The sequence below is a fragment of the Ambystoma mexicanum genome, chromosome 3p, assembly GCF_040938575.1.
Source record: "Ambystoma mexicanum isolate Mex_15411 chromosome 3p, UKY_AmexF1_1, whole genome shotgun sequence".
In the NCBI taxonomy this organism is placed as follows: Eukaryota; Metazoa; Chordata; class Amphibia; order Caudata; family Ambystomatidae; genus Ambystoma; species Ambystoma mexicanum.
The window spans coordinates 187,789,774-187,817,398 of NC_090925.1; the positions used below are offsets into that span (position 1 = coordinate 187,789,774).

The following is a 27,625-nucleotide window of genomic DNA, read 5'->3' on the forward strand; positions in this document are numbered from 1 at the left end:
TATGGGGATTCGGACGGCAGTTGGGAGGACCAGTCAACGGATGAAGAGCCTGGACCATGTCGCATGGACGGCGTCTCCACCTGGTGCACGTGCAATCGGTGCGAGCTAATGCCAACTGAGGAGGAGAACTGCTGCTGCCGTGAAAATTCCGGGTGCTTGGCCTACATTTCGGAAGGCGAGCCAAGTCCGCAATGCATCACCGAGCTGCCAGAGTTCAGGGAAGCCTGCCTCTCACGAACCGTGTTGAGGATGATGATGGTGCTTATGCACGAACTTCGCGGCACTGTTCGTCCGCGTAATCCGAGTAACGAGTAAGTATACTCTGGTTGTGATGTCAGTGATGCCACTACTATGTCATGGTCGTCTCCCACATATAAAATTACATCTACATATCATTCGAATGCATGTAAATTGGTTCCATATTGTGCATTTTCTAGATAGAATTTTTTTCAAAACAACATGACATTTTTTACCTGAATCGACAGTGATAAGAAAGTTTTGTCATTTTAATACAGTTTGCATCTTTCATTTTCACAGGTGGTACAGGCTGGTGGCCTATCGTTGCTTCACTTGGTGGCTTCACGGGAGGCTCGGACACCGCGTTCGGAGAGTAATACCTGCCTGTGCGGTACTTGCCATTAGACAACATTTCCCCAGCGACAGTGGACAATACCGCGGATTTTCCCTGGATGTGCTGCAACCGGAACTTTACAATGTGTAATGTTTATTATTTATGTTCAATTGAAATTAAGATCTAAAATAAAACCCAACATATATTTTAACAATGGTTGTTTTGATTTTTTAAATGAATCTAGTGTGTCTCCATTGAATAGTCTTCCTGTGCCTTGTCTTGTCACACCACATGTCTCCGGCAGCATCCTCCCTCACGCAGGCCGCCCACCTTCAATCCACATAACCGATGAACCCATATGCAGCAGACATACATATGTTATTTTGCGGGTTGGCATCAAGCCTCCCGGCCTTGCCTCCTCCCCCAAAAATACTTACCACACCACTTTGTTCAAGCGTTGGCAATAAAAGGAAGGCCGTTGGATTTTATTGACACAAAACATGGTTATAGGTAAATAATCAATATGGTTGATCATAATAAATCATCCTTTTGGGCACCGGGTACAGAGATGACCCCCTCTGGCCCGTGCCGCCTTGCCACCACATGCCAGCCTGCTGCTGACTAACTGCCTAGGCATCCAGGGTCTCCAGGGTGAACTGCACCCATATATTCTCCTGGGAGGGTGAGGTATTTATAAACTCACCCCCTGCCTTCCATGTACTAGATCCTGCAGCCTGCCTCTTACATGCAGTTAGATGGCCTCTCCTTGGTGAGGCCCTGCGGCAAACGAGTCTTGTCTGCACGACCACCGCCCCAATCCACACCCCCCCCGCCCTATCGAAGGCAGTTCGCACCGGGGTACTTGCGCTGGCAAGTGGAGCTGTCAGGGAGCGATAAAGGCCAAGAGGTGCCAAAGACCATGTACACTTCAAAGTGGTCTATAGAGCATGGGTTGTTGTTCCCATGTCTACCTCCAGACCCCGTGTCTCCTGCCAAGCATCCCCCCTCACGCTGGACGCCCCTTTGCAATCCACATAAGTGTGTCTCCATTCACGAGTCTTTCCTGTGTCTTGTCTGCACGACCACCGCCCCAAACCACCCCCCGCCCTATCAAAGGCAGTTCGCACTGGGGTACTTGTGCTGGCAAGTGGAGCTGTCAGGGAGCGATAAAGGCCAAGAGGTGCCAAAGACCATGTACACTTCAAAGTGGTCTATAGAGCATGGGTTGTTGTTCCCATGTCTACCTCCAGACCCCGTGTCTCCTGCCAAGCATCCCCCCTCACGCTGGACGCCCCCCTGCAAACCGCATAATGCCACGACATATACACGTCATTCATTCACAAACACACCCCTGTTTCGAATCCTTTATAACCCACTTCATATTTCTAATGAGCACTTCTTTGCGCTTTGCTAGTCAACCCGTGAAGGTGCTGGTTATCTGCTCTTCGTCTCTGTGAACTTCCGTGACCACTTCGAGGAAACTCCTCAGTTTGCAACCTGTGAACTGCTCCCTGTTCTACCACAAGAAACTACTCTGAACCCTGCATCTAACTGTTTGTTCGTCAAGGTAAGGCCATGTACCATAATCATTTTGTGTCCAATTTCTTTTCGTTCAAGACAGTACATGCAAGGAACTAGTCACATGTTCTGAGTTTACATTGGTATTCATAGAGAATTGTTGATCTTTACTTTTCAGAACTTTCCACAATGCCTGCCTGTTCCATTGGCGGTTGCCCTTCGAAGACCCATAATAAATCTGAAGGTACTACAATGCATGTTTTCCCTAAGACAATAGATCAGATAAGAGAATGGGTCCGATATTGCGGATATCCACCGTCTGAGCTTGAAAGTAGAGTCCTAGAAGTCTTTGCGGACAAGAGGGGTGATCGATACCGCATCTGCAGCAGGCACTTTACCTCTGACATGTACTCCACATCATTGCTAATAAAGAAGAACACACCGCGAGCGAGGCGAAAATTGCTCTCAACCGCAATTACCACTCTATTCGTCCACATCCCTCCATATTTATCTCTCGGCCTTGCGGTAGTGTGTAGCATTAGCTAACAATAATTTCCCCATTTATGTATCCACTCAATATGAAGGCGGAAGATTCTCCATCCGTGTCGTTATTGCAGTCATCAGCCACTTCAAGCGCCTATCGGGTAATCTTACTTGGCTATTCTGCAACTGACTTGTTTTAGGCATGTAAATCAATAGTTTTAATTTATCGTGTAATTATTTTACCTAATGGTACACCCTTGTACTCGTCCTCTAGTCTTTGTTTTCAGTTATAATTATTGTTATCCAAAATAATGCAAGTACTGTCTTTCAGGGAGATGCTGAGGAGTCCAACGTATTGACGACTACCGTTGATGTCACTCAGATGCTCGAGGTACGTTTCCGGACAGTTCCATCGATGGAGATCATCAGATCTTGCATTCTTGTAGCGTGATTGTTACACACAATGTTTCTTTCGTTTTTAGCCATTGATATGTCCTTCTGTCGTCGCCCTCCTATGTGTCTTCTTTTTTCAATATTGTGTTCATTACTAATGAAAGTCCTATGTTTCAGGGAGTCGATGGAGCATTAGTCCAAGAAGAAGGGGGAGCATGCAGTTACGGGTCGGCGCAACAGCTTGCAGAAGTGTGCACCGCAGTTACATCGTCCCTTGATGTTCTTATGCATTTCGAGGTATGGATACTGACAGTTCGATCAAGCGAAATCATATGACGTGATTACATCCGCTATACTTCCTTCTTTATTAACGCAAGTACTATATTTCAGGGAGATGACGGACCTTCTTCTACAAGAACATCACCCCTAGTAGTTGATGCAGATCTCTGGGTGGTGACACTTCCAACGATCGAGCAAATCGAATCATATTTACCTATCCATTATTTATTTTAGACAACTGATCATTTGTGCAGGTCTATTTAGATGAGCCGTTGACGCCTGCACAAAGTTTCTGTTCTTTTTATCAAAATAGAAAACCATACTAATGCAATTACTGTGTTTCAGGGAGTTACTGAAGCATCATCTTCAATAATATTATCAAATGGAAGTGAGGAGCACAAGGTATGGATCTTGACAGTTCCATCTAACTAGATCAACTATGCGTGAATAATTGTCGTTTGAATGTTCTACACAAAGCGTTCATTCGTGTTTTGCTATTGAGATGTACGTGGGTATTGGTCCCCAAGTACATTTTGTGTTTTCGATATTATTATACATACTAATGAAAGTTCTATGTTTCAGGGAGTCGATGGAGCGTCAGTGCGTGACGGATGTGCTTATCATGAAAATATAGTCGTTGCAGCGCAAGAGGAAGTGGAGACATGCACACACGAGTCGGAGCAACAGTGTCCTGATGTTGAAGTTCGAGGCAAGAAAGTTTCAAAGAAAAGAAAGCAAAAGAAGGTTAGTGTCCTGGTCACTATATTATGTTGTTTTTCACTGTTAATAGTTCAATACTGTAAGTTGTGTTTAAACTGAACATCCCTTTTCCAATCTGTCCTCTAGTTGCGAGTGGGTGTACGAACTAGATCTACACAGACAGTGAAGCGAACGAGAGATGTTGCTTGTCAAACCTTTTGGCAGGGACTTGAGACTGGAGATGCATCGTGCCAATGGGAAGAATATGAAGTGATTGACAACGGAGCTATACCACCACCAGCCATTGATAGTGAATGTCCTCCTGGTAGTTCGGATGCAGTCGGAGATCAATTCACAGAATCCACACCCGCAAAAACTAAGACCGCGAGAAAGTTGAAGAAATTGTCTTATTCACCCATCGCCGGAGAAGGAACAGATGTTGCAATGGAAGAGAATGAAGTGGACTACAATGAAACACCATCAATATCACTGAACATAGCGGAAGACGATATCAGAGATTCTACCTTTCATGTGAGTGACATGTCCTCAACGTTACAGGCCGAACCAGCTGGGATGCAGAGTGACAGTATAAGGAAAGAGGCCAAATTCATTGTATTCGATAGTTGTTTGATTGATATTATTATTCGGTTGAAATGTGGGCATTCGGTAGGTGGGGAAGTATGTGGGGAGCCATTGATTAATGTGACTCGTGCAATTCGAGGCACTAACCTTAAAATACATGCCACCTGTACAAAATATCATCATTTCTCATGGTCTGCACAACCCATGCTGGGACAACTGCCAGCAGGCAATCTACTTTGTGCAGCGGCTGCACTTTTTAGTGGTTCAAGTTTTAAAAAGTTAGAGTCTTTCTTTCAGTTTGTGGGAATCCATTTCATTGCGAAAACTCAGTTCTACAAATACCAAACCGATTATCTATTTCCAGCCATTAGCGAAGCTTGGAGAATGGAAAAAATGTCTATTGATAGTACATTCGCGGGCAAACGGTTCAGGCTAGCCGGTGATGGACAGTGGGACAGCCCAGGATTTTCAGCCAAGTACTGCACCTACCACTTTCAGGACATGGAAAGTAAGAAAATTGTGAGTTCGGTGGTCGTGCAGGTGTCACAAAGTACATCCTCAGTGGCCATGGAGAAAGTTGGCTTTGTAGCATCATTGCAAGAACTACAATCGCGGGGAATGGTGATCGACCTGATAGCCACGGACAGACACGTTTCAATTGCCAAGACAATGAGAGAAGAGTACAAAAATATAAATCACCAATTTGACGTTTGGCATCTTGCAAAAACAATCAATAAAAAAATGTCGGCTGCAGGTAAAAAAAAAAGAAATGCAAGGTATTTCACAGTGGTCCAAGTCAATCAGCAACCATCTTTGGTGGAGCTCAAAAACATGTGGAGGGTCGTTGGAAATTCTACTGGAAAAATGGCGGTCAGTAATGCTACACTGTACCAACGTTCACCGTTGGAACACAAACCAACATTTCCACAATTGTGAACATGGCCATTTGTCCACAGAGGAGGCACGGAAGAAGAAGTGGTTGATTCCTTCATCACCCACTCACAAAGCCATTGAAAAGGTTGTATTTGATAAAACTATAACAAGAGATTTGAGGGGACTCACGGAATTCTGCCACACAGGAGATTTGGAGGTGTTCCACAATATGTGCCTAAAGTACAGGCCAAATCGATTGCATTTTGGCATGGAGGGCATGATAAATCAGACTCTTCTAGCGGTCTTGGCACATAACCATAATGTTGGCCGTCAACAAAGTAGGACGACCGGAACTTTAGGGACGCTTCGCTACAATAAGGCCTTCACTAAAAGAAGTAAACAATGGGTGATCAAACCAGTGTTTGAGGATATGCAATATGAGTTTATTGAGAGACTTATTGTTGACGTCCTAGATAGGCACATAAATGGAGTTGTGAACGAACCTGTGCAGGGGACAACTGCATTGCCACCCAACATTGCCTCTGTTCCATGTCCACCTAAAGAAGAGCTCATTGAGAAATACACATCACGGTTTAAATGATTGTAATTTGATTGTCTGTTCTCTCGAGTCTCCTCATGTCGCAGGCCCATTGAATATGTGTATCTATGTAATGTGTAAATAAAAGTGATTGCTCAGTGTACATGCAATGTGTCTATCCAACCTTGTTCATTTGCGCATTAAATTAAACCAAACAGTATTATAAATCATTTTTCAAAAAATATAGAATGTCTCCGTATTTATGGTTCTCTGGGGCTGCAAAGCACGCAGACAAAATGCAAAGATGCAGTGTAAATTTCAAGTCCTGTGAGATGGCCTTATACTGAATGTAGCTAACTAGGAATGTGTGCTCGTTCAAAGTGAAGGTCAGCTGCTTTGATTTTTTGCTCGGGTGCCGGAATGGCCCACGACTCAGTAGAAGGTTCTATTGTTATTTGACCTTGACAGGCCGGGACCATCCCGAAAGACTTCTTTTTGGGGGTGTGGGGCAATAACGTAAGAAACGATAATGAATATAATTTCAGAAACGAAAGCCATTTCATGTTCGTTCATTAGAAGAAATGACGTCGGCATAGAAGGAGTGGTATTTCGGGGCTGCCCTACGCACAGACACAATGGAAAATGCAAATATAATGTAAGTAACTCTTTAGATGAGTTTATACCGCAATTTAATTACTATACAGTAGCTTTAAAGACGGGTTAAGTTGTACTTGTTCGTTCTATGTGGCATATATTTTTGTACCGCACACTATCTTGAGGAGAACCATCTCCTTTTACGGAAGCACCTCAAAACCTTCCTCTTTGCTTCTGCTTTCTCTCTCCCTCTCCCCTGCTACAACTGGTCCACTGTCTGCGACCTCGGTCCTGGGCCCTTCCACTCTCCACCTGCACTGCCTCCCTGTCAACCCCTGCACTGGGGGACTGTCTCAGTATCCTACAGCCCCCCCTTGACGTATAATACCCAGTTGCACTGTCCTAGCTATGAAATAATTTCCCGACCTAATATATAAAATGAATAATTTTAATAAAGATCTGATGGTGAGACTAATTTCATTTTTTATGTTTTTCAAACAGGTACATCATCCATTATTGTCTGTGTCACGAGTACCAGACACCGGCGGATGGGTTTTTCAACCGCCAGTTGCTTCTCCGCGTGAACAACGTTGCCACCCTGACCATTTTATGGGACGATCGCCAAGTACAAGTATGCCCTTACGCGGTACTAACGGCTAGATGCAACATACAGACCGTTGTGATGGCCTAGTGCCTCGTTGTTGGAACAGCCATGCGATTATCAGTGCGACCGAAGAGCTTATTTTATCGTAAACCAACACCCTGTGTACTGCACACGAACATCGCTTGCCTCAAGACGAACTATTTTGGATCGAGAGCAAATAAAAATGCAAATCGCTGAATATTCTCAAAACATTTGATGTCAAATAAATGTACTTTGCCAAATGTACAATCTTGTTGTTTGCTTTTAAACCACAGTTTCATATTCCGAATTGTGGCGCTGTATTGTGAGATGATCTAAGACCCTGTGTACAGCAAAGGAACATCGTGTGCCTCAAAACGAACTTTTTGGAACGTGAGCAAATAAAAATGCAAATCGCTGAATATTCTCAAAACATTTGATGTCAAATAAATGTACTTTACCAAATTTACAATCTTGCGGTTTAATTTAAAAGTACAGTTTCATATTCCCAATTGTGGCGCGCTGTGTTGTGTGAGCTCATCTGTGTTGATTTCCTGGTTCTGTGTGGAGTCGCGTAGAAGACGCCTGGGCGCGTTTGCCTACGCAGCTCAGTCACGTCACGGATAGAATCGGGGAATATGAATGTTTTGATCAAGTCTGTTTCAGGGGCGGGGGATTTGATTTAGTGCCGCAAAAGCAGGTGAGCCAGGGCGATGGGGGGAAATGATAGGATTATCAGAAAATGGCGGCTGATTTCGAGTGCGTTAATGGACGAAAAGTCGGGTAAGGTCCATAGGAAAGTTTTCTACGATCTACCGATTTATGCTTAAAAACACATGGCCGAACCATAGGAACAATAAAAAAAAAAGTCCCGAACTATCCTTTAATTCTAAAAATAGAAAATTGGAATGGTAGGATCAAAAACATGCTTATGTTTATAAATCGGTTTCGAGCAACATTCCCCTTGTTGACAAATTAGTTCAGAACTGTAATATATCCCTCAGCCGGGACCAAAGAATAACTTGCCGTCTTTCCAAACCAGTTTGTCAATTGGAACCTACATTTCTCCACTAGCGTTTCGGACCAGAGGATCCTGTTTCTACCTCCATTAATTTCGACTTTCGGGGTATATAATATTAGAGATTGCTTATTTTTTGGAAAGCTCCAATTTACCCTCATACCCTCATAATATTATGATCACTGTTGGAGGAGGGAATCGCATTCAACTCCATTGCATACATGAATATGTTACTGGAGACATACACATAATCCAGTATGGCTTGTTGCTTCGACATGGACCATGTTGGTTTAGGTGGTATGTCTCCCACAGTCACTCCATTCAGCGTGCACAAACCCCTGGACTCCATCAGTTCACACTACCGCCGTCCCCTCTTATGGGTACTCTCCTGGGTAGCAGATTGTGTAATCAATTGAGCATCCAATTGATCACAAGTAATGGTTAAGTCACAACAAATGATGACCGACCTGACTGCGGAATCAGAGAGGCATCAATTAGGTCTGCAACTCCATCAATAAACGCATCATCTGCAATCCCTGCAGGGTTCCAATATAGGTTTATCAGTGTGAATTGGCCCACACCCAGATACATTTTCAAATCCCATACAATTTTGACTGCCTGCATGAATTCATTGAGAGGTTTCCATTCTTGCACTAAGAACCCATTACCATTTTTAGCTGCAATTAAGAGACCCAACCTAGGTCTACCTCTTAGCCATCGATAACAGGCAATTACAACAGCCAAGTTTCTTGAAATAGAATGAAGGCTCAGTAAGACAACGCTTTACTGGACAGTCTATACAAATGGGAAAACCCCCTGGTATTCCACAAGCCTAGCTGAAATGCAGACATCTTTTCCACCTGCTCTAGTTAATTATTGTCTCCCACCCCACACCCCTTGTTAGAGCACCTGCCAACCATTACCTGTTTTCGTCCTTTTCCACAATTGGCCTAAAGCCGGGAGCTCCTGAACTTTCCTACTCAGGGTGTTAATTACTGAGCAGGTGATTCTAAGAGGACCAAAATAAGAAAAATGTGTGGTATTTGCCACAGCCAATTTATCTTGATCTAGACTCTTCAAAAACGATTATTTTACTATATCCGATAAATCAAAGCCAATACGCAAAAATAATGGATCGTTCTCTAAAACGATAGATCTAAATAAATTAGAGGTTATATGCAAGAAGACTTTGTCCAAATAATTATCACAAAATTCAATATGCTTAATATCTCTTGATTGAATCAGGTGCAATGCAGGTATATTATCAAATAAGCACAACACATTTGATATGTACAAAATGAGGGCCTTCTTACATATAGGCATTTGCTCCAACAGAAGCCATTTTTTCTGCACTTGATCCTTAGTATGTAAACTTTCCTTGAGACGATTGTACATACCTTTGTTTTCTTTAGACTGATTTTAAATATTTCCTTTTTTGTTCCAGTGTATAAAAAGATCTGACCACTTCAGTTACCTGTAGATGATTTTTAGGCGGGCACAGTACCGGATTATTTTTAAGATTAACTTCCTGCTCATCTTGGAGACCCTGCGAGGTTGCATTAGGTCTCGAAGATTCTATCTGCGGGGACTGCTGAACTAAGGGATCTTGGTTCGAATAAGTTGATAAATATCAGTTCCTGTCTCGTCGGTGTATCTCTACTCATTTCAAGGATCTTGTTTCCCAGTAGTTTATTGCTGTCCCTCTTTTTCTCAAGTCTTGTTTCTTTTCATCGTGCATTATTGACTTTAGGGGAGTGAATAGGAGTAGTCAAAGCGCATAGAAATGTAAGCGACCCTTTATTTAGGGCTTTGAATGTTGCTTTTTCTTTTTTTCTTTTATTTCCCTGACCTGGCCGTTTACCTATAGGTGTTGGTTTTCCTTGATTTTGAAATGGAGGATACATTGATTTAAAAATGTGTGTGTGTGTGTGTGTATATATATATATATATATATATATATCTTCCATAGGACCCTCTAGCCGACATGAGGCAGCACTGGGAATAGAATCTTCAGCTCCTTCCAGTTCTTCCACAATTATGGGGTCATCGGCTACATCCATTATTGGCTCCAGGCTACATGACTAAACTTCATCTTCATTTAGGTCTAATGCTGGGAGTTACACTCCTGAGATTAAAAAAAAAAGACACCCTCCTTGAGATCTTTATACAAAGTCTTGCCAGCCTCACAAGGCTCTACAGAGCGTGACGATATCAAGTGTAGGATCTAAATCCTGTACATGCATATTTCCATCACCCCCGCTATTTTTAGGAGCATTTTGCGCTTGTAAAACCTGTAACCTGCCTTCAATCAATGATATTTTTGTATTGAGTGCTAACATCAGTGAGACTTGATCCCTTATTTTCTTGTTTAAAAATATCTCAGCGGGTTGAGCGCTCGCTGCTGCGATCTGAGCATGACCTGCAGGTCGCAGGTTTGAATCCCAGCAAGGCCAACTCAGCCTTTCATCCTTCCGAGGTTGATAAATGGGTACCAATTTCGGTTGGGTGATATTGTATGTAAATATGTGCTCTGTAAAGCGCTTTGGATTAAGGCGCTTTATAAATAACACATCATTCTTATTATCATTACTTAACATTGAAATTGACAAATTATAGAGAGACTGGGGCCAAGCTCTCTTTGGGATATATGGCCAAGTTCGAACGTCTTTGCATGGAGGGCATGGACTGTCAATGTCGAAGTTTCCACAGAGTCCTCCACAGTCGACTCCGGCTATAGGACAAGCGAGGCAGATAACGAGACACTGTTATTCTGCAACATGCCCAGGGGCCTGGTTCGATCTTCCATCACAGGTGGCCTTTGTGATGTGGTCAGGCTCTTCTCCGCTGACACATTTGGGGGATATGTACTGAGATACATTTATCTGGATCCCCTTTTCAGCTACTCCCTTTTAATTTCCCTTAGTCACTGTGGATGAGGCAGGTATATATGTCTCAGCAACATTACAGTTCAAGGTGGACCCATTCTCTTTCGGAGAGGGTTGCAGTATTGCACTTGACATTAATGTTTCACCAGAAACCACTCCATTGTCCTTGTTTAACAAGGTCCTATTTGTGGATTTAGGAAAATACTCAGTCATTTGTGTTGCCATATTTTTCAGTAAAGGTGCTTTTCCACAGGAATCAGCATTAAGGATACCTGTAACACCATGATAAATGTCCTAATGCCTTCCTGAACATGTGGGGCGACCAACTTGAGGCCAGGCATCGGTGTAACCAAAAAATGTTCATGTGCCTCCACGGCTGCTTGTAGATGTACTTCCTCCCGATTCTCATTTTCCAAGGGGCAAGTCTTACTCTTCAGAGTTGTTGCCATGATTTTCTGTATTGCAAGTGTCAAAATAGCTCTTATACCACCACTCTATTTAATATGAAGCAAGAGATACACTCGCCCTTTTTTGTTATCGCTTCTTTGGACTGGCAAATTCTCTGGGCTCTTCCCGCAGGAACTAAAGTCAGGCAGAGACTTTGCCAAGGCGCACGTCAGCGATACGTCTTAGGCGTGGCTTGCCTTGATTAGACCCTTACAGGAATTTCTGCCTTTTTCATTTAATCGCCACCTCCGATAGATCTCACTGCCGGGGGGTTGTTGTGGGACTGTCATGTGACTGTACTTGCGTCTGTACTCCTGCACTGGTACTCTGCTGTTTTTATCGAGGAACTCCACCTCTTAAAGCGAGGTGCAGGTTTTTCAATGACAAATATTCAAACACCTTTCTCCACCAGCATCAGAACATGTCTGCTGGCATATTATTCCTTGATAGGTGCATTTGAATGTATATTTAAGGGTTTCCCAGTGTAACTTAAACTAGTATTGGTTAATTCTCATTATGGTTTGCCTCTTTTTCTATATTCAGGCACTATCATTTTTGTATGGATTTCTGTGAATTACGCAGCTTTGATGTAGGCCTTTTTCTGCCAGCTTCAAAAGGTCTAGCTCATCCCATACATTAGGCAACTGAGCTCCAGGTCCTCTAGTTCTTTCTCCTCTCTCTTGTTCTCCATGTGTTGTGTGTGTGTGTGTGTGTGTGTGTGTGTGTGTGTCGGGCGACGTGACTGTTGAGGAATCCTCAGAAGTCACGCAGTAATGTCTACCAATGGCACTACCCACAACAGCGAACTCTTGTTAGTCACATGAGATAACACTAGTTACAGTAAAGCAGGGGCGACTTGATGACAACAGTGCACCCCTCTTCTGCTTTTCCTGATTAACCGGCCCAGGAGCTGGAGTAGGGAAAAGGAGAATGATTACTTTAGTATTCTCCCCGGAGTCAAAAATAGGTCTGTCTAGTTCTCAACTGTGGTCCTGATTTGCCAAGCGCGAATCACAGGAAAACGAATTTCCTATTGCATTGTGGTTCCTTTCCCAGTAATACTGACAATGAGAGAGTATCATAAAACTTGTCTCATTGTAAACAGAATGGTCTACAATACTAATGAAGGAACAAAAAAAGGAAAGGAATACTAAATCTACACTAATGTACAAAAAATATTCTCTGGAGAAGATAAAACATGTCCAGGAGGAGGGTTTCTGATGTAACCTAAATAAAACGAATCTTATCTGTCTAAATAACAAATTTGAGGTCTAGGAAACGTAGTCTAGATGGACGAGCAGTTGCGAGACACTGAGGTTTCGTTCAGCTTTTGGTTTTTATACTGTAACTCTTCCTCACTTACTAGTGTGCATGTGACAACTATGGCGGCCATTTTGGAATCAGTTCAGACGCGCAAGGTCCTATTCTGGCTGCCATCTTTGTGGTGGACTTGTACCCGATCTACTCGGCACATGTAACGAGCCACTACACAACTCTTGTGTGCTATGGACTATTTCCCTCAACACAACCAGGTATTTATACAGGGGGAATGATTGATATATTTACACAGGTACTCTGGTACCTACGAGTCCACATAGGTTGCCAGAGTCTGCCTGGGAGTAACAGAGCTGTTCCAGCACAGTTCTGTAGATGATGATAGTCTGAAATGAAGATAAAAGCCTTAAGCCCAGGTGACAGAGCTTCTGACTCCTCTGTTATCATCCGCATAATTCAACCCATGGGAAACATTGGCACATCACACGAGTGGGATGGTGCTTCAATTTGGGTGGTTTGCAACATAAGGATTAATATATTCAACTGTGGTTGAGCTTGGGGTGGTACCAGGCGGATTCCATAAACTAAACAAAATGGTTTGACTAATCTGGTGATGAGGAGGCCGATACTTAGGCAGTGGAGGACAAGAAGAAGAATTCATGTAGGTCGGGGGGATTGGGACAGGAGTTTACATTTCTAGCAGAAGGCAAGCAATGTAGAGACATGCATAGGACTGCCACATGTTCTGGGAAAATGAAAGATGGGCCTGTATCTCACCGAATCACTGCAGTCATAAATGCAACATGGTCCACGTTAAGTGAGACATAGCATAGGAGGTAATGCTACAGCCTTTGTGCACCTTGTGCAGGTTCAAGCCGTGATGGGGAGGGTTACCAAAAAAGTCCACACTCCCTCTCAACCATCACCTGTCCTGTTTGGAACCAGTTTAACTCTACAAAGGTGGGTTAGCACCCTTAATCTGTACCGTACCCACCAATGCAAAGCAATGGAGCGAGTGAGAAAATGATAATGTGGACTTTTGTTCACTCTCCAAAATAATGGTTGGTGTGTGTTTATTTTAACTTTTTCATTGAGGGATCAGGCTCTAGTTGGCAAGGCCTAGCTATGCAGTGGCGAGTTGTAGGGCATGGCATAGTTGGCAGATAGTGTAGGTCTTAAAACTAGAAAGTAAGCTGTCAAGGTTCAAATTGGCAACCATTTTTTTCCAACTCGCAGATATTTGAGCCTTGTGAGTCAAGCAGCTTGGGCGAGTTAAAAAGATTTCCCTTCTGTCTTCATGAGAGAGTGAATTTTGTTTTCCTATTTTCCCACCATTGCTCTTTTTTTGCCTCTGCACTCAGATGCGAGAGCCTCGCAGAGGTAAATACGCTCCTCCGAGACCATCTGGACAGAGCCAAGGAAACCAATGTGGCCCTTGGAGAGGATATGCACAAACTGACAGCTGACTGGATGAGGGCACTGGAGGAACTGAAGCGTAAAGAAGGCGAATGGCAGAAGCAGCGAGTGGTAAGGGCAAAAGAAGAGTCCATTGCAAGCTCACTGAGACAAAACTACTCTCTCGCATAGAGAAATGATAACTTAAAGCATGACAGAGGCCATGGCTGTTCCCCCTTGTTTTAAATGAATCTGGCTTATAGAGAGCGATTAGGTGTTAACTCTTTCCTCTTGAATTTTGTGTGCTAGTTTTTCAACAGCTATTTCCGTGGTGAGCGTGATCGACTGCTTGAAGTTTGGAAGCAGGTCGTGGAATTTCGCCGCTTTTTCTTAGAGATGAAGTCTGGGACAGAGAGGTGAGTGATTGGCATATATGGGTACAGTTACGCTAAAGTATTAAGGAAGAAAGAAAAGTTTACATTAAAAAGTGGTCTGGGGAGAGAGGTAGCAAAGATGCAACCCACAAAGTGCCTAATTGGATGAAGGCAGGATGGTAAAAACACATCTGCGTTATAGACGAATATATGTTGGCAGCAAAGTGGGCAGGACTTCAATTAAGGCTACATTTTGAAAGCTTGCTTTAGCCTCAACAGTTCAAGGCCCTTCTTGGCAATTGTGGAATGGCTCAACATGTCAGTGGGAGAGGTTCATGCTTCTCTGGCAGTGGTGAGGTAAAGCAGTACTTTATGGTTGCAATGGGATTTGTTTGTCGTGGTTAGGAAAGATGTCATTTTTTCAACCTCGACTTCCTCGCTGTAACAGAAACTTGGCTACATAAGGCAGCAGGACCCTATTTAACCCTAGCTATTCCTGACAACTACTCCATCCTCAGAACCGACAGACCCAATGTGGAGGTGGCGCAGATATCATCTTTAAATCCTCTCTAGACCTCAGATCAGTCACCTCCTCTCCACTAAAATCATGTGAACATCTCACAATCAAGCTGCAGACTTCTCCCAAAAGTACAATTTCCATTCACCTAATATATAGGCTCACAGGTCATCCTGGATCCTTTGAAGAAGTAATTACTTCTTTAATAGCTGAGAATTCTAAACCATCAGCACAAACCATCATCCTCGGAGCCTTCAACCTTGGATACAATGGCCCTAATGATCCCCTAGCCTTCTCCTTAGCCAACGCCCTAGCTGAGCATGGCTTCATACAACCCAGCTCTCAACCTACTCATCCGAAAGGTAGAATTATCGATTGGGTCGCTGTGCTAAATTGTAATATTACCTGTAAGGTCTCCCCACCTCTCACATTGACTGATATCATCATCATCATCTCATCTGACTAGATATTGATATCAATAACCCAGAACCAAAAAAAATCCCCCATTGTACCAGCTTGTCCTACCAGGAATAAGCACAACATTACTGTTGAAGCCTTAATACCCTTGGTACTTCCCACTCTCAAGGCACTTCCGGCCACGGCTGACCTGAACCTACTGGTCAACACCTATAACGATTCCATGGGCAAAGCCATTGACGCTGTCGCCCCACTGAAAATGCGCAAAGGTAAACCCAGTGCAAACCTGAACTCTTGGTACACACCCGAACTTAAACTATTGAGGAAAAAGAAAACCAAAATAGAGACACTATGGAAAACGACACCTTCCACTGAAAATAAAACTAATCTCACTAATATCACGTGCTTATACAAAAGTGAGATAATACGTACTAAGAAAGAAGCCTACAACATTAGGATAAACCAGGCAGGTTCCAGCGCCAGAGAACTATCCAACATTCTAAAGGAACTAGAAAACCCCTATCCGCCAGCAGATACCTGCACGAAGGACAAACCCTGGTGCACTAGCATCCAGAATGCCCTTGCCAACAAAATCACAGGGCTCCAAACCAAAATAGAGTCCAAACGACGACAACTTACCTGCAGCAAGTCTACCAGCCCTAGCACACCACCCACCACTGACACTAACTCAGGCTTTACATTCAATAAGGTATCTATACCTGAAGTACAAAAAATTATAGCCTCTCTGAAACCCTCCAACTGTAAAGGGGATAGCTGCCCGTATCATTCTCTACCAAATCAGACCCTAGTAATCTGAAACAATCTTGGATTCTCCCACTTCTAAAAAAACAAAAATTAAACCTGGCTATACTCACTAACTACAGACCCATCACCACGGTCCCATTCCTGCTAAAAATCCTAGAGTTGCTTATCTGCAAATTCAAGATTATCTAGAGACAAACCAACTACTAGGAATTCGTCAATTTGGCTTTAGACCCCTACATGGAACAGAAACGGCCCTTGTCGACCTCAAAAGCCAGATTGATTAACTTAAAGATAAAGGCAATGCCGCCATCCTACTTCTTTTAGACCTATCAGCAGCTTTCGACTTGGTTGACCACAAAATCCTCTGCAACCACGTATCAGCAGCTCACTTCTCCTCCTCTGCTGTCATGTGGATACAATCCTTCCTCACTAATAGAACCATGAGGGTCTTCTCACCGCAGCGGCAGCTGACCCTATCCCCATCACATGTGGTGTCCCACAAGCCTCCTGTGTTTCACCCACTTTGTATAACATATTTACAAAGCAACTCTTCGACAAACTGGACCATCTGGGTGTCACCTACACCAATTATGCAGATGACACCCAGATACTCCTGACCCTATCGGGCAACTACAATGCGGATATTACCTGGATCAACGAAATCTTCACCATCGTTCAGGCATGTATGGCCACACACGGCCTCTGCCTGAATGATGAGAAAACCGAACTCCTCCTTGTCGGCTCACCCAAAAACCTGCTGAAACTCAGCCGTAACTACAACAGTATCATCATCGATGGAAACACTATTCCCATTGTTAAAAGTGTAAAAACTCTAGGTTTCAATCTTGATGCCAATACCAACCTCTCTAAACAAATCAACATGACTGCCTCCACCACTGCCTACACAAGTAAGCTGATCAGAGCTTGTAGACCCTTCTTGTCCTCTAATAGTTACCTCATACTGGCTAGGGCTCTTATACAGTCAAAATTGGACTATTGCAACAGTCTTTACATAGGTGCAAACCAATCCATAATCAATAAACTGCAGGTACTCCAAAATAACGCTCTACGAGCAGCATTAAGCATTCCCAGGCGAGAGCACATCTCTACAATTAGAAAATCATGCAATTGGCACTCCATACAACAAAAAATCGACCTAAAAACTATCTACTTCACATATAAAGCCTTGAACTACTAAGCCCCCCCCCATCATCTCACCAACAAATTTACCTTGAAATAATAATAATGATAATAATAATTTGGCATTTATATAGCGCTACGAACCCTCAGGTATCTAAGCGGTGCTTATTATTACCCACGGTGTGTGGTGCTCATTTATCGACCTCGGAAGGATGAAAGGCTGAGTTTGGCCCTGCCGGGATTCGAACCTGGGTTAGCAAGCTCTGCACGGATGTCAAAGCGAGCGCTCTACTCGCTGTGCCACTTGACTGGCTACTAGTGCTACTAGAACTACAAGATCCACTAACACCGTTTGCCTATTGGTGCCTAGATTCACCCTAAAAAGAGCTGGAGGAACTAGCTTCAGGGTCCTTGCCTCCCAACTGTGGAATACTTTACCACTGAACATCAAATCCATCTCTACCTTTCAATCATTCAGAAAACACGTCATCTTATGGTCACTGAATAAAAACTAACACTCACTATCCATATCCCCCTATATCCATCCTCCACTTGACATTCTTGCCTTTTACTTTAAATGTGATATATAAACTTGTAAAATGTATCCTGTAACCGCTTATCTAAGCGCCCTCTTACCTCTGGGTCTGGGCCGCTATATAAATAAAACAAACAAACTTCCCTCCCTCCACAGACATCTATGGAGCCCCCCCAACCCTTTGCTGTTTTGAACCTGACCTGACTTTTAGAGGGCAGGTAAAGCCTTTTTGTTTTTCTTACCTTGCTTAGCTCACCTGTTATGTGGGCACTGATCACTCCCTATGCATATCAATGGATGGGAACTCTGTCCCCTGTGAAAAAAATCCCTGCTTGTTTTGCATTGCAGCCATCACTTTGCAGTGAAGTGCAGTGGGGAATACTTTGTATCCTTCTCTTTATTTTTAGCAACTTTATGGTTACTTGCATGATTTGTACTGGACGGTCTGGTGGCAGCAGATTTCTTTCTACCATTTTGTGTACATTCTCGCGTGCACTGTCGCCGGTGAAGGGATGCTGCTTCACACACCAGGTATGAGTGATGAATGTTTATTCTTTACTTCATTCAACACCAACTGCCTCCCCACTGAATCCAAACATTCGATCACTGACCTGCGAGCCCTCGTTCCATCTTGCTGTTCTACATTCCACGGAGCAAGCACATTCCAACACAATTTTACCACATAATGTTTTTTAGAATACTATATACTCTAAAATGGCTGTGCCATGAGATTTTGCCCCATTCATTGGCGATCTTGTCTTTTGGTCCTCTCATGGCCAGATTTGTCATATATGGCAAGCCCTTACCCAGGCAAAGCCTCGGCTTTCCCATGCAAAGCAGCGGTATGTGCTTGTGGGCGGATCTGGCCACAACCTGTATTATTAAGAGCGCTGTGTGTGCTTAAATGAACCCTTCACCACTCCCACACACTCCTAAATCTAAGCCTTACTACTCATTTATACTACATTGATGGTTTGGCTAGACATTAGTGTATTTCCCTGTTAATCAGAATAGGGTGGCCTCTCAGAATCCATCCAAAGGGCTGATTCTGAAAATCCAACTTCACGGTAGTGATGGTAGTAAATTCAAGAGGCAGATTTCTGGGGATGTCTGGTCCCAGTCTACATCCTGGCCAAAGTATGTTGTTGTTGGGAAGATGTGGTGGCCGTAGGCTGTCCAGAATTGGACAGCCCTGCTGTTTGAATGGTGCAGATCCTTACCATTGTTCTGCTCGGGGGCGACTCAAGAACGAATTTGGTATAAAAGGACTGCAGCCATTCTTCAAATCGTTGTTTGGGCCTAGACCCCTTTGAAGGGGAGCATCTCGCTGAAAACACAGAAATTGTCGCTGCAGCCATCCAGCAATGTCCTCTTCAGTAGTCCTGGCTGGGCTCTGCTCCACCCCTGGACCAGTGGGAAGAACACGTCTCGACCCCTGCTTGAGCATCCTGCCTTTGAAAGTCTTCGAAAGCATCCTAGAACCGTTCTGTGGTCTGACCAGCTTTCTCGTGTGTTACCTCGCTGCATCAGTCGTCTTTAGTTCGAACCTCGGGCTCTGCAGGCCCTCAACTCGTGAAACAAGAGGCCTTCCCTCGCAGTTGCAGCTCTCCAGCAGGAAAAGGGGACTTGCAAGACCTTTATTTCCGCTACAAGGGTCGACTTCCGTGTTGGATCGCGGTGGCCATCGTTGATTTCCACCTGCATCGTGTCTTGGGGGTCCACTAAGATTGTCAACACTGCGGTGGTCCTTCATTGTGATAGTCGTTCAGCTGTCCAGTGCCACAAACGGTCTCGCCAGAGCGCGGAACCGAAGACTAGTCTGCCCTAAATCTCAAAACCGATAGTGACTTCTGCACCAGCAAACTCTAGACATCTTCCAATGGAACAGAGACCCAAAATAAGGGGGTCCAGCAAATTCAGGAGTCTCTGATATAGTCCCTGGGCATATTAAAGCACAGGGGGTGAGTTAACGGTGGGCAAAATAAATGTCAAAAAAAATAATGTCGACAAACAATAATGTCGACATTTTTTCGATATTTTTTCGAAATTTTGTATTTATTGTATGAATAAATAAATATATATAACAAAGATGTGTTGAGTATGAGGGGTGGGGGTGTGGGGGGGTGGCAGGGGGGTGTTGGGTGAGGGGGGTTTGGGGGGGGACCCCCCCATAGTAAATTAAACTCTTTTTGGTTATCTATTTATTGAAAAAATAAATAAATAAATATATAATTAGAATGTGTTGAGTATGAGGGGTGAGAGGGTGGGTGGGGGGGTGGCAGGGGGTGTTGGGTGAGGGAGGGTTGGGGGGACCCCCCAATAGTAAATGATACTCTTTTTGGTTATTTATTTATTTATTAAATAAATAAATAAATATATAATTAGAATGTGTTGAGTATGAGGGGTGGGAGGGTGGTGGTGGGGGGTGTGGGGGGTGGCAGGGGAGTGTTGGGTGAGGTGTTGATAGTTCTAAGTGACATTTTTTTGTCGACATTTTTTTTTCTAAAAAATGACTTTTTACATTATAAGTATAGGATGTCGACATTATTGTTTTCGAAAAAAAAATTTCGACATTTTTGTTTTGTCGACATTTTTTTTTCGACATTATGACTATAAACCTGAGTTAACATGCATAATTTGCCCACCCACCTACAAACGGTTCAACAAACCGTAAGGTTTCTGCCCTAGCTCTCTCTTGCCTGACTAATTGGTGGACTTTTGGTCAAGGATCCTCCCCTTGGATTTCCGTAAGGTGGTGCATTCGCGGTAGGACCCCTAAGTACTTCACGTCTATTGTTCTTAATTTCTAAAACGCTTACAAACTGTCTATTTGCTTTTCCAACACTTGTTCAGAGTAAGACTCCTGTACTCCTGTAGAGCGTTTTATTGTGACTTGGGACTATAAGGGCACTATGCTCCATCTCGTCTAGCATGGGAATGACTAAGTGTAGCACCCTATAAGGCTGTGTATTTTTTTTGTTTTAACTTTTTCATTTTCTACTAATTCTGAAATTGATTTATTGTAATTGTTTATTTATAGAGCGCTTATACACAGGTGAAGTGCTTTAAAGCGCTTCAAGGCGGGATGGAAACAGGGGAATACAGAGTCATTCTTGGACCTTAGCCTGAGGCCATACTACAAGTGCAGGTATAAGACAAAAAGGAAGGAGTGAAGGGGGTGGAGAGGGAGAAGAACATACAATCTTTAGGCTACCATACTCGGCCAACGCTGTTTCAAATAGTGCAAGTGCGTGACAGATGGTAAGGTGCTAAGGGGGGGGGGGGAGTAGGACAAGAGAAACAAACTACCATACTAAGCCAGGCGGACCAGACCCAGTAGATTCTAGGTAACGTAAGTGCCAGGCATGGAATGAAAGAAAAGGGAACAAGTGCTCCCAGTCCAAGGCCCTGGGTTAAGTGCCAAGAGGTTACCATTTGCAAGGAATGAGTAAAGAAGTGCAGAAGTAGTGGTGGAGAGGCCTGGGGGCAAGTGTGAGGGCTGGCAGGGGAGCTGGAGACCTGTGTGGCTCTGGAGGTGCAGCAGGTGACCAGTCAGCAAACGGAGTTGAGTTGGGGAGAAGGGAGGAGGGACGTAGGCAAGAATAGAGAGGGAGTTATCAAGGGCGAGGAAGAGAGAAGGTGGAAGAGAAGAAAAGAGGAAGGCCTTAAAGAATTTCTGGAACTTAAGGTAATCAGGCTCACGATGGAGAGTGAAAGCCCTGTGGACTATGCGGATGGTCTTGAACTTGATCCTTGCAGCCACGGGGAGCCAGTGGAGGGATTTCAGAGCCGGAGAGATGCAGTCCCTGGGCTTGAGGACAAGATAAGTCTTGCGGTTTGGTTCTGGATGAGTTGTAGAGGTGTGAGAGTGGAAGTAGGAAGATTGAGAAAGAGACTATTGCAATAGTTCAGTGTAGAAAGAACCAAGGCTCTGGGGACGGTACGCCTCTGGGGGAAGGTGAGAAAAGGTCAAATACCTCTGAGGAAGTGCAGCTGGTATTGAGATTTGTTTAGAGATGTGTGAGATGTGAGAGAAGGAGAGAGTGGAATCAAAGATAACCTCTATATTTTTTGTTACAAATGGGTGAGGGCACACCGCCAAGGGAGGCTCGCCATAGTGACAGTGGGAAAGCGGGAGAAGGGGTCCCAATGAGAATGATCTCTGTCTTGCTGGCATTGAGGCAGAGATTGTTCGCAGATATTACTTTACTTGTCTTTTTCCTCACTCGCTTTGCTACTTTAGTGTTCTATTGCTGATCTTACTGTAAAGTGTTGGTGCTCTGTAGCTGGAGCACCCCAAAAGGGAAGGAAAATATATTGGTATTGTATGTTTAGTGATTTACTTAACTGTGATTTTAATTGATAGTGGTCTAAGACCTAACTTGTATTATTAAGAGTGCTGTGTGTGCTTAAATGAGCCCTTCACCACTCTCACACTCTCTTGCCAAAGTCCAAGCCTTACTGCTCAGTGACACTACTATGACGATTCATGAGATGCCGTCACTTTTCCCTGAGTGGGAGCCCCTTTCCATAGGCCATGGATGCGAGGCTGCTACCCAATAGTTCCCCTAGGAGTGGTACATGGCGGGAGAATCTCATGGGAGGGTCTCAACCCCCCTGCCTTCTATCTCCCCCCCCCGCACCCCTTAGGGAGAAGGACGAACACTCGGGTAGAATTGGGTACAACATCCCCAACCTAACCTTCCCAAACCCTACCCCCCACTCCGACACCTCTTGCTAGAACTTCCATTTGCTATTGTGGCATTATACCATTTAATGACTGTAATACTGAGACAAAGAAGAATACCAGGGAGGCAGGTACTGACACAAAGAGGATGCACAGATGCTGGAAGAGCACTTCCGTGAACTCAGAGCATCATTTTGTTCTTCCAGGAAGAAACATACCTGTATGGATTTTAAAACACAATGTCAAGCCGTCCCCGGAGCAACCGTGTTCGTTGAAGCTGTTTGGCGCAGGAGATTCAAAGGTCTGGAGACCAGGATGCTGTTTGCGCAGGAGACTAGTTTCTAGCAGGTCTGACACAAGACCCTGCAAGAAGCTGGCGAGGCAGTAGCACGGCCTCCGGTAGGTGGACCGTGCGGTCCGTAACATGTGCTGCTACTGCAAAGAGCCAAAGGCTTCGGAGCCGCTGTAGCGGCCCAGGCACTGTCAGAAGCTGCCGAAGACAAAGACGAGGCTAGTTCAGACCCCAGGAGAGACCGAAGCACGGCAGGAAGATCCCAAACAGTACAGGAGAGAGTGGGCTGACTGGTGAGGGCACGAGGGGGTCCTGGCAACCGAGTAACGGCACACCGGGAAACTGGGGCAGGCATCAGTCCACTAATTTGAAAGAAAGTACGAGTGAACTTTGCATGCAAGGAAACCTTCCTTGTGTCAGTGATGGTACTAAATCCACGGACCATCAGAAGGGTTAATGACCCCAATGTGCGAGTGTGACTTTTGCATCTGAGGATATCTTTCTCGTGTTGGTGTAGGCCCATTAACTGTCAGAAAATAGTTGTGGACCCCAACAATGGAGATCAAGATAAACATACAAGTCATCTTCCTCCTGGCAGTACTTGGCACTGAAGTGAACCAAGTGGGCCAAGGCAAACAAGAGGTTAAACCAGAATTGGGTGTTGTAGGCATAGATGTATTTACAACAAGGCCGACCATGCACCGGCCCAGGCTTAGGCTGGCAGATTACCTGAGGAGCAGCATTTTATTGCAGTTTATTTTCAATTTTCTGGTTGTCATTTTTAAAATATAAAGCCAATTTTGTTTCTCTGAGTCTGAATGATCCACAACACTGTGAGGAATTTTGAGCTGTTAGCAGTCATTCCACTCTGACAGCTAATGTTTTTGTAGCAAACTTGTATATATGCTGGATATTTACAAAAGCTTTATTGTTAGGGTGATTGTTGTTTAAAAAGAAAAAATAAACACATACCCAATGCAGCAGGCTTTAGGTATTTAGTGATTCAGCCATACAACTCTCACAGACAAATATGACCGATATAAAGCTCTTTGGTCATTGTCATCTTCCCAAAATGCTCTTTAATGTACAAAACAGCAAAAACCGCATTGGTTTTATTGGTGCCACTTCACTTTCTTTGGAGTTCTTTCTAATCAATACACACATACTGTGTTAAGCAATCACTTTTATATTCAAATGCACAACATGCTTTTTTTAAACCGTTGCAAAAATTTGAGTTTTCACTTCAGAAAAGTAAAGGTTAAAAATGAGAAATAATTTTACAATATTAAACGCATGGCTATACTTCAGCCAAGCACAGAGTTCCAACAGGTGGCAGTGAAATGATGTTCAGAAGTAAGCACTAATTTCCCTCCCCGGCCCCACATTTCAGCGGTCTGTGGCCGCCCAAAAGGTGTAAGCATGAAATAGATCATAGAGAAGTTAAAATGGCAAAGATTAAATCTGAATGCGCAAGTGCATCAAGAAAACTTTGAAATGATACTGTGAGAAACCTGAAGGTGTCTCTAACTGGTCCCCGGTGATCTGTCATCCAGGTGGCCAGGACACAGCGATTGCTATTGGATCCAGTTCCTGGGGGTGGACCAGTGAGGGAGGATCACCTGGATGCGGGGTCCTCGGGTAGTGGGACACTGACAGGTGAGATGCAGTATCCGCCTTCCTTTGATGCCTTTTCCCCATCCTCTCACATAATACATTCAAAACCACTGCCCCCAGCCCCCTGCTTTTCCAACACTTTCACACAACACAAAGGACAACGGATTAACACCAGAGCCTGACATGTCCCAATACAAGGGTCAGGCAAAGTAAGGCAATTGATCAGAATCCCACACATCTGAAGGCCCTTTCCCTTTCCCACAGGGATAAAAGGTGGAGCTCGAGAGCACAGTACAAGCTTGGCAGACAGCACGACGAGACGGCTAATCAGGCGCAGCAGCTCAAGAGAAGGAGAAAGGTGGCAGGAATGGAGAGGGTGGCGAGGAGAGAAATGACATTGCCCTTTTCTTCCCAGACCCGCAAAACCTTGGTGGAAGAGAGCCTAACACTGCGAACAATAGCAAAATGTGTCTTGCAACAGATGTCAACGGTAGACGGGGCAAACCTATGGCGATAAGCAGAAGCGAGGGAAGCTCCCATGACCGTGGTACCGGCCTTGACTCCAATGAAGAAGAAAGGCCAAGCGGGTCATCATAGCCTGTGAGTCAAAGGGGAAACGATAAGAACCGGGCCGTGTTGAGTGAGAATCGCAAAGTGGCAAGTTTTGACCAAGTTAAATGAACTGTGAACAGTGTTAAAGGGGAGACCAGCTATAGAGGGAAACCGGCACCATGTGGGTGCTAACTCCAGAGACTCTGGTCGATCCCCATCTGAGTGAAACTACAAATACCAGAAGGCTGTAGGAGAGCCACCGAAATAGGTCAAAGTTGTCATACTGAGGGTCAAGCAAAATCAGGTGAGACCTTAAAGGACGTCAAGGGGGGGAGTTGCCTTTGCCCTTTTCAACCCATATCCGCGAAGCCTTTGACGAAAGATAGGTAAGACAGGGAATCGCAGCTGGCAGGTGGGGCGACGGATGTCAGCGGTACATGGCACCCTCCCGCACTGATAGCCAGGGCGGGGAGACTTGGAGGCCATCGAAGGTACCAGCCTTGACTCCAGCGGAAAAAGGAACCGAACGCGATCAACACAGCCGGTGAGTCGGAAGCACCTGATAGTAGACCGGTTTGTGTTAGGCTCAAGGTTGCAGTAGCAGGCATAAGAAGATAAAGTAGACAAAAGGTTTTTTGTGGACAAACTGGGTACCAGAGTCAGAGTGGTCCAGCGTTATGTAGGTGACCAGTCGAAAGGTCTCTGGCTGGTACCCCTCTCCTGAACAAAGAGTCTGTGTTGATAACCACAAGGGCTAAAAGGCCATTGGGAAGGCTGTGCTACAAGGTGTTAAGGTGGTCATACAAAGGTCAAGTCAAATTCTTTGTACAGTCGAAAGTCCTTCACACATTGAAGGTGTTTTTGTTGTTACAAATTGCCATTTGCGCTTGGCTGAGGGGAACGCTGTGCGCCCTTTGATGATAAAAGGCCCGCTCCTGCCATTGTTCACATAGTTACCCAGCGAGACAAGATCGCCCTTCGGAAGTCTGTTTGAATCGGCAAGCTCTCTGGTTGGTCTGAGCTCGGACGAGGGAGACCTAATCTGAACCCTGTGCTAATGTTTAAAAAGACATTAAGACTTGCGACTATTGAAGGGGGCAAGAAAAGTTAAACAAAGGAAATGGTGTTAATGGGGCAAATGTGAACCCGACTGAGGGATGCCTGCAAAAGCATAGTGATGATAGAACTAGATGAAGCCTGACTGGGAGCTTAAGAGAAATCCTGACTGGGGGCTGGAAAACCAAGGGAAGTGAATCCTGCATCGTGTTAAAAACACCTATAAACATTGTGATGAGAAATGTGAACCCGACCAAGGGATGTGCACAGTGAGTATTTGGTTTGAACCCGATTGAGGCAGGCTGACGATTGAGAGAGGATCGGAACCTGGCTGAGGGGGATCCAAGGGTGACATCCAAGTAAAGATAACCCAAAGGAACTTTTGTGGTTTTTGGCGTATCGGGCCCTCTGAAGCAAGCAGCACAGAAGGCCCTAATACTGGAAAAGGAACTGTAGCCCTGTGCTGGAGAAGCCCAGGAGTGTGCTGTGTTCAGGAGTCCAGCCTTGTCCCGTGCTAGAAAACGTGGGGAGGGAGACCCCGGCTATAACATCCTGACTTTTCATTTTTGTGAACACTTCTTTCTTTTTTATGAACATTATCCCACACTATTATGTAAGAGAACTGTAAGGATTGGCAATAGGTTTCTTAGTATAGGCCCTTTTTATTTGACTAGACTCCACTTGGACAGTATTATTATTATTTGATGTTCGTAGCTTGCTCCCATCTTAGATTTAGGTTTAGATTAGGCATTTATCTTACCCATTTTACAGTTTAATAAACACCCTTGAACTGTGATCACTTGTGTCTGTCTTGCTTTGATACCATGCCGTTGCAAAAGGTACACAATGTTTCAAAGCTGTAAAGGTGTCTCGTAAAGATATCCATTCAGCCATCTTTACAGAAGCTGTTCAGTGCTAAGCAGGTAAATAGCAGCCCTGTGGGGTTTATCATGCGTCTTTGATGATCTTCTGCTGCACGCTCAGTACTGCAAGAGAACCAACTGCAAAGTATGTCACACAATAATATGATGTTTACAAGTAATCTTTAATTATATTTTAAATACAAGACATCTATATCGACAAATCTCAAAATGTTCCTATATATTGTACAGTGCAACCAACTCTACGGAGTTAACAAACATTTTAAATTACCGTAACCAACCCCACATAGGTAATATTGTGCTGGAACGCCTGATCCATTGCTCAATTTTACTCTTGGAGCTTTGGGTATTTTGAATAATTGCACAAACCGCAATGATGTAAACAGTATGTACCACGTCATTTGTTATAAAAGGTGCTTGCGTTGTGCAGCTACGAAGAATGCTGTTGCTACCCACATGTGAATGTTTAGTGTCGCCCTTATCCATTACTCCACCGTGAGAATGCACAACCAAAGATTCCAAGAACCTTCTCCAATTGTCTTTACTCTATTGAGGTGTTTATGTCCAGGCAGAGTTTATAATTTTACCATATTTTAATGGCATGCCAACCCAAAGGATTGGAG

The 27,625-nt window shown here is 44.3% G+C and overlaps 1 protein-coding gene across 1 annotated transcript in view; it reads left to right on the plus strand.

Annotated features, from left to right (window-relative positions):
* LOC138580226 (centrosome-associated protein CEP250-like) overlaps positions 1 to 27,625 on the plus strand; it is a 1,782,457-nt gene that overhangs the window by 181,286 nt on the left and 1,573,546 nt on the right. The window contains exons 6-7 of the mRNA XM_069650593.1: positions 14,139 to 14,304; positions 14,482 to 14,588. Of these exons, the coding sequence (XP_069506694.1) occupies positions 14,139 to 14,304; positions 14,482 to 14,588 (273 nt within the window). The remainder of the gene's footprint in view (positions 1 to 14,138; positions 14,305 to 14,481; positions 14,589 to 27,625) is intronic.